We start from the raw sequence: 7,686 nt of genomic DNA, 5'->3' as shown, positions 1-7,686 counted from the left end.
CAATGAACACATACAAAACACACACATATGTTGTTCCCCCGTGTATAGCAGGCTGACTCAGAGCAAAGGCCTGTGTCTGTCTCAGTGTATTTGTGTGTCAGGACAGAAACCTCTGAGTCGCTAAAAACACTGGACACCTGTTCCCCGGATCCCTGAGGAGAAATTCCACTCCTGTGTGTGTGTGTGTGCGTGTGTGTGTGTGTGAGAGAGTGTGCATGTGCGTGTGCATGAATCTGTGCTGCAGTAATGAGAATGTTGACACTGGACTTTCCTGTCTCACGTGGACCCCCATACGACATCACTTCCTTCACGACCCTTCACTATTTAAAGACCAGTGTGGAGCCAGAGGGGCTTCAGCAGGGGATTAAAACCAAAGACCTCACACTCTTTACACCGGCAGCTCACCCACTGACCGACTGATGATCCGAAAGACTCTGGATGTTTCTGTGAAGATCCATCCCGGCTGTAAAGGCAGATTTTTGCTCACGATCATCTGGAAAAAGGAAAAGATTTTGAGATTTCAGACATTACTTGAAGATAATTCAAGTTTTTTCTTGGGAGACTGAACTAGTGATTGACTTTTGAAGATACTGATTACATTTAGTGCCTTCTACATTGAGCAATCTTCGAAACACTTTGACTTTATTAGACCTCCGGACAAACCACTAACACTCTGCAAGCTCTTGTTAGATTTTCCCAGCAGTGCTTGTGCACCTGAGTAGATTTCGAAAGGATCAAAACAATAGAAGACAAACGTCCCTCCTGGTATTCAGTCACAATGAGTAGTAGTGGGACCGCCACAGTTTCACCGCAAGAGCCTCCGGCCTTTAAACGTGCCGTAAGGAAGATAAAATGTGCCGCTATGGTGGCAAGCTTGGCCAAGAGCTGGCAGGGCTGGGCCAACGAGCACACAGACAAGCAGGACAACATCCCGAGTGGCTGGATGCCTTCATCAGTCGAAGAGGATGACAAAAGAGAGCGCAACCATGTGGTCAAACTTTCTGTCACCCCGCGCGTAATCACAGTAGATGACGCCGACAACAGCGAGAATAAGATCCGGACTGTTTCTGTGACCAAGACAGTCCAGCCAAAACGCAGCGAGTGCAGCAGCAGCGATTTGGTCAACGCTATCCGAGGCAAGATGGAGTCAGGTCCCGAGGAGAGCAAGCCGTTCCTGGGCAACGAGTCGCCAACACGGCGGCGCCACATGAGGGCGCTACAGGGTGGTGGAGGAGTCCTCCAAGACAAGAAGCTGATGCTTCAGGAGAAGAAGATGGGGTCGAGGAGCAGCAGTTTGGACACGGAAGACAGCGGGCTAGGAGAGGAGGCGGGGCTCAGCGATAACAGCGAATCAAAATCTGAGCAGAGTGGTAACATCCTGCTCAAGAAACAGAATAACAGGCCCAAGGTAGAGTCATTTAAAATGATTTCACATACGTTTTAGTTCTGCAATCATCAGTATTTCCATATTTACAAATGATTGTGTAACATGGAAACTGTTGCTCGTACTGATAAACTCACAGATAATTATCACCCGGCTCAGCAGCTCTACAGATTGTTTTGGTTTCACAGTAAATATACTGTTTGGTTCAGTCTCTGCGCTGTTATCAACATAGTTTTTAGCAGCAGGAGACTGCAAAAAAACAGTTCAGACAGTAAACCAAATGTCTGCTACCTGCCCAGTACCAAGTTAGCAACTATCCAGGGAACATAGCGAAGAGTCTAGCCAATCCAGAGCTAAAAGGAGAGTGAATATTGGACTAACATTCATCATATAGCAAGAAACACGACCCCCAAAAAATGACAGTATTGTTCCGTGTCTACCGGATGGGTAAACACATTCACCATAACAATTTTATAAGGTGATAATATTTTAATGGTGTGTTTACAACTTGTTCTGCAGCGCACCAGTTGCCAAAATACAAACAAAAAAAATCGATCAATGCACATAACACGTAGCCGCGCTGGTGTCTCTGGTTCAAAAGTCTTCTGAACTTCTGGCCGAACACAACATCGCAGCTGGGCATGGTCAGTATGATCTGTTGCACTTTTTGGCCACACCCAGCTACTGTGCAGGTTGTGGAAAAATCATGGTGTCACCATGTTGGCAAGACAAGCTGAATTATTAGACTGGGTCCAGTTACTCTTCAGCATCTCTCCTATAATTGCACAGACCTGGTTGGCCGCCAGGCCTACGAGAACCCATGCCAGGCCATGCCAAAAATAACGCCAAATATCCATACATTTATGAATCATGTTTCTCTGCATGCAACTCATACGTGTTGTAGACTTCTCTGCACCTCTGTGGGGAATGTCCTTTCCCAAAACCCAAATAACTGAAGTCATGTAGAGAGTTCTTATGTAATGTGTCTTTACAACGTACAGAAAGACAACTGAGAGCACAGAAACACTTTTCAGTATCTCTGGCTAACACCTAAACTGCTTATTCTAGGATAGATTTCATTAGAAAATAGATACTTTGCACATTTGAGTGTTGTTAGTGACAGGATTACAGGAGAACTAATAGCAGATTAGAGTTACAAAAGAAGAATCTTGTATAAATACCCTGTAATTGTTTTTTTTTTTCTGAATATGAGACAGTGGAGTGTACACAAGATTTGACTAGACTCTTGTAGAGATGAATGTTTCTCCTCTCCCTGAATCAACACACAGAGGAGGATAAATACTCTCAAAACAGAGCATAAATATTCCGACATAAATTACACAGCGTGAATAAACAATTTTAAGCAGAAGTTCCTTTGATGTCACCTGAAGTAATCCAGCTCCCTCATGGACACCAAACAGCATAACAGTTGCAAAACTCCAACACTAAAATCTCTCCTATAAAAGGCAAAGGAGCCGGCCGGTAGCCCCCCACAATGTCGAGGGGGTCGCCAGAGTGAGTGAGTCCAACTCATAAAAACACAAGCCGGACCGCGGCGCAATGGAATATATGTAAATAAATATAGGCATGCTCTGCAGCGTGTTTTCCAACCTGACCTTCAGGTGGAAGAGCCAGTTAGGGGGAAAAGGGGGTGAAAGGAGAGAGGGCAGTGAGCGAGGGACATGAGTGAGTGAAGAAATCTGAGACATAGAGACAGATGCAGTGAGAATAATTTAAAGAAAAATAAGAAAAGATATAAGGAACTGTGTAAAGACATTTTATTTGATCAATTTTATTAGTTTATATCTGGATGAGTTGGCATTGATGGTCATGTAATGTAAATGTCATCTGGATTCAACTGATTTGATAAATGTATTGTCAGTTTTAAACAATATGATGCAAATAATAATAATTAAAAGAAGAAGAAGAAGACAGGGTTATAACTGTTATGTTAACCTGGTGTTCCTAATGGGGGCATGAATGTGCTGAAAAACAGTGTTTTTTACTAAGTCATCAGAAGATGTGTCTATTTGAAAACTGATTGGTTTAATGGTGGAGAACATTTCCTGGCAATCCGACTGCCAGCCTTAAAGATATGTTGGTCACAGGCAAACAAACAGTAGCTCTGTTTTCCACAAACTCCTGAGAAAAACATCTGTCTCTTTAGCAGCTAAATGGTCTGCTTTCCTCACCAGCGACTTACTTTATCAGTCTGTAGTTTGGTGCTGGGCAGGTAGTGTCTGTTGGGTTTGTTAAAGCTTTTTTTCACTAAAAACAGCTGACTGCTGTTCCTGGGAATGAGGATGAGGAGAGTTGTTAGACTGAACCAGATCATTAAAGGAGTGTGCCATTAAACCGAACATCACCAACAAACAAGTCTGCAGTCAGGCTAGCAGCTCTGCAACGCTGTACTTGAGCTAGCCTACATGCTAGCTAGCATCAGCATGCTAACATGTTCACAATGACAATGTTAATATCGTAGACTGTGAAGAACAACGCGTCTCCACTTCCTACCACTGTGCAAAGTGAAGCCAAAATATCTCCTTTCTGGGAGCTGCCATCTTGCTTGTGTGATGTCATTTGGAGCCAGAGTCTGTACAGTACGGCGGGTTCCGCGGCCTGACGGAGGTTTGAGAGAGGGTATCACGGCTGTCAATCATGACGTCAGACCCCCTCTCTATATCGTCAAATAACTAACAAAAAACAAACTTATAAGAAAAATGAGCACTTAGACAAACATCACTATGATAAGAACTCCCTGAAATGACAGAAACCATCTTTGGGAAAAATGTATTTGACGTGTGCTTTGATTTTTTAGTTTGGTTCATGTACCATCCACTAACATGGAGGGGGCGGGATTTATGAACTATACTGCAGCCAGCCACTAGGGGGAAATTGAGATGTTTTGGCTTCACTTTTGGGGAGCTGTCATGACATCCATCTTTGTATACAGTTTATGGTTAATATGCGTATGTTTGGCAGGTATGATGTTTATCATGTTCACAATCTTGGTTTAGTGTGTTAGCATGCTAACATTTGCAAATTAGCACAAACCCCGATATCATTTGTTTTGAAGGAATTTGGTCATAAACCAAAGTATTAGGCGTAGAAATATAAAGTAGCACATAATTGAAACACTTAAGTAAAGTAGCCTATAAGGGTCTCAAAATTGTAGTTGAGTACAATTCTTGAATGTGTTTCACCACTGGCCACTTTACTGGCAAATGCAAAGCAGAAACACTGAAGCAACGAAGCACTGAAAATGGAGGCAAAATAAAAAGCAAAAAGAGGATCAGGAGCATTATCACTTTAAGGGTTCACAGAGTTTCCTGGAAGGTCCCTTAGTGACAAGTCTCTACTTTTTATAGGTCAAATACCAAACAGATCTAATGACACTGATCTAAAGGCCTGGCAAGCTGAGGAAAATACCGAGGGAGGAGGGATGGAAAGATAGAGGAGAACACATCAAGGGTAGAGGGGAAGGAGAGAAGAGAGGGAAGAAATGAGAGAGGAAGGTAAAAGGTGGGGGGAAAGGACAAATTAGGGGATGGTGAAGTTCTTGAATTTTAAAGTTTAAAGTGGTTAGAAGTAGTTGCATTGATACCTCACAAAGCATGACGAACTACAAACTGTAGTACAATTTAAGAGTTCACAGATGCAGTTTTTTAGACCATAAAATGTTGCAATAATGCATAAAAAAGAACATCTGTCTTCCAATTTTCTGAGGAAAAGCCAGCAGGCCCACTGCTTCTGTTTTTAAAACCTACAGTATTCATGAGTCCTCACATATGTAAAATACAGTATGCGTCTGCTGGTTTGTAGAGGTGCAAAGGTGTAAATATTCCCATTAGTGTATATGTCTGGGTGAGAGGCAAAGGTCAAGCTGGGGATCAATTACACCAACTAAAAGGGTTTTAAATTAAATGTTGAGGGGTCATTAACCAACATTAATATACAGTATGGGCATAGGGGTGGGGTCCCTGCAGAATTTTTAGCAGATCTGAAAAAAGTAACAGCAACCTAGCTTTAAATGGCAAAGAGCAACAAGTTCTTTGAAACAGGAAATAGCAGAGTTTATGGGAAATGTGGTCTACATGTTTAGGGGAAAAAGAAGAAACTATTAAGGAAACTATTAAAAAAAAAAAAAAAGGCAAAATTGAGTGAAGCAAAGTCTGAGATCTCCCACCTTTATTACCTATCATGGGTCAAGCTCTGAAAAACGCTGGATCCCACAATTCCCATAATGCAACCTAGTAATGTCTTTCATTTCCTGCCCCAGAAACGCCTTCTTCCAAACTCAACATCCTCAGAAATGCAGTCTTTCTGATAAAGACTTTTGGTGTCCAAGCCCAAGCCAAGATAACCTTGATGACATCACCATGACATCATCAGGGTTATTTTTTTCAGACTTGAGCCACAGAAGATATTATACAACTGTTTTCAGTAGTTCCTCCCTTTAAGAGTTAACTGTGTGGAGCCCCTAATTCAGAGTAAATGTTTTGTTTGCCTCATGTTTTTGTCTGGAAAATGATCAGATGCTCTTTAAATTCGGTTGTTAACCTGTCCATTATCATTTATCTCCAGATTAAGATTGCCACAATGGGCGACATCAAAAGCCGCTGGCAACAATGGTCTGATCAGCACATGGAGGGCCAGAAGCTGAACCCCTTCAGTGAGGAGTTTGACTACGACTACGCCATGAACCAGCGTCTCCGCAAGGGTGACAGCGGTTACGGTCGACCCAAAGACGGCTCCAAGACGGCCGAGAGGGGCGACAGGGCCCAGAAACACATCCACAGGGAGATGGAGGAGATGGTGTGGATTATCAGAGACATGGACTTTAAGGATAAAGAGGGGAGAACCATCATCACCTTTGGCCGGCTCTTCGACCGCTACGTGAAGATCTCAGATAAGGTGGTGGGCATTCTGCTGCGCTGCCGCAAACACAAAATGCTGGACTTTGAGGGGGAGATGCTGTGGAAAGGACAAGACGATCATGTCATCATTACGCTGAGGGACTGAGGACATACACACACCTGCAAACACACGAGAGACTACAAGTCTCACAAATCAGCTTGTCTAGAGCAACAATGCTAACCATGCTAACGACAAAACTAAGAAAAATTTAGGAATATTTGAAAGACATAAAAAGAATAATGTGATTATCATTTTCAAAGCAATACAAACACACACACATACACACACAAGCTCAAGATACACATTGGAGGAAAAGGATGGTTTGATCAGTAAAAAATGGGAATAAAGACAAAATCTCAAAAACTATTCACATTAAAACTTTAATGTAGCTTAAATTAGCAGATACGTGAGAGTACACGTGTAAGATAACACACACATGCACCAGACTCATTAGTTCTTCTCATACTTGACAGGACATCCGGTGAAGGGAAGCTATCTTTAGCATGCTAAACATGCTCGCCTTGCTACTTATGCTACATGCTAGAAGCCTTGAGAATCCACCACAGTGGCAGTCATGCTAGAAAGCTTTACTCAGACTCCTACTGAAGAAACTTGCTGATTTCATCTCATAATTAACTGACAGACTTGACAAACTCGCTGTTTTGCGCTCTTAAGCTAATTATGTAGGAAACAAGTGAGTAAGTAAGTAAGTAAGATGTGTTTATATAGCGCTTCTCATAGACATTAGTCACAAAGTGCTTTGCATGAGCATGATGCAACATACAAACAAGGAAAGCATGACATTAGCCTCGCCACAGAATATGGTGACGTTTTGGTGTTTTAGATAGACTTAAAGACAAATAGAAAAAAAAAATCATGACAAGAATTACACAGAGATGTGACCAAAGTAATTTTGCCAGCAGAGCTTAAAGGAATTTGAATAAAGCTAAACAGCAGTTTGCAATATTGACATTACGGCAGCAACAACAGGTAAACAGATAAGTAGCCTAAATGGTTATGCTAAATGAGCGTCCATTGGATTTTTTTGAATATCACCTTTTGCTCGTACCGTCAAAGAGACAAAAGGGTGTGTAAGGAGGTAAACACCAGGTATTTCAAACAAATGCAGATTTAGCCAGTTATGGATACATGGGGCTGCCTGATTTTCAGAACAGAAAACCTTTGTAAAAGGGTTTGTTATAAACACTCACATAGGAAACGGCAATAGCAATGAGCTTGAGCACAGTAATGGAAATCTTAATTAATGTTTGAAAAACTCTTGTCTATTAAGTGTATGGGTAGTTTTGAAGAAAATAATTTTTATTTTAACCTCATTTTAACATTTAGGAGAGACTTGAGTGTTGTAAATGAAACTTAGAGGTGCT

General features: G+C 41.9%; 1 protein-coding gene across 1 annotated transcript; it reads left to right on the top strand.

Moving 5' to 3' along the window:
• Positions 1–299: 299 nt before the first annotated feature.
• abraa (actin binding Rho activating protein a) lies at positions 300–7,233 on the top strand. Its single transcript, XM_042406872.1, has 2 exons — positions 300–1,408; positions 5,969–7,233. The coding sequence occupies exons 1-2, from the start codon at positions 779–781 to the stop codon at positions 6,404–6,406; spliced, it is 1,068 nt and encodes a 355-aa protein (XP_042262806.1). The 5' UTR covers positions 300–778; the 3' UTR covers positions 6,407–7,233.
• Positions 7,234–7,686: the final 453 nt, after the last annotated feature.

This window comes from Thunnus maccoyii, chromosome 3, assembly GCF_910596095.1.
Source record: "Thunnus maccoyii chromosome 3, fThuMac1.1, whole genome shotgun sequence".
Classification (NCBI taxonomy): domain Eukaryota; kingdom Metazoa; phylum Chordata; class Actinopteri; order Scombriformes; family Scombridae; genus Thunnus; species Thunnus maccoyii.
This window is presented reverse-complemented; position numbering and strand designations above follow the sequence as displayed.

What these genes read in the sequence shown, in the direction of transcription:
- abraa (XM_042406872.1), top strand. Translation starts at nt 779, where the DNA reads ATGAGTAGTAGTGGGACCGCCACAGTTTCACCGCAAGAGCCTCCGGCC. An exon ending in AACAGAATAACAGGCCCAAG is followed by an intron (nt 1,409 to 5,968) that starts GTAGAGTCATTT and finishes ATTTATCTCCAG; the next exon opens with ATTAAGATTGCCACAATGGG.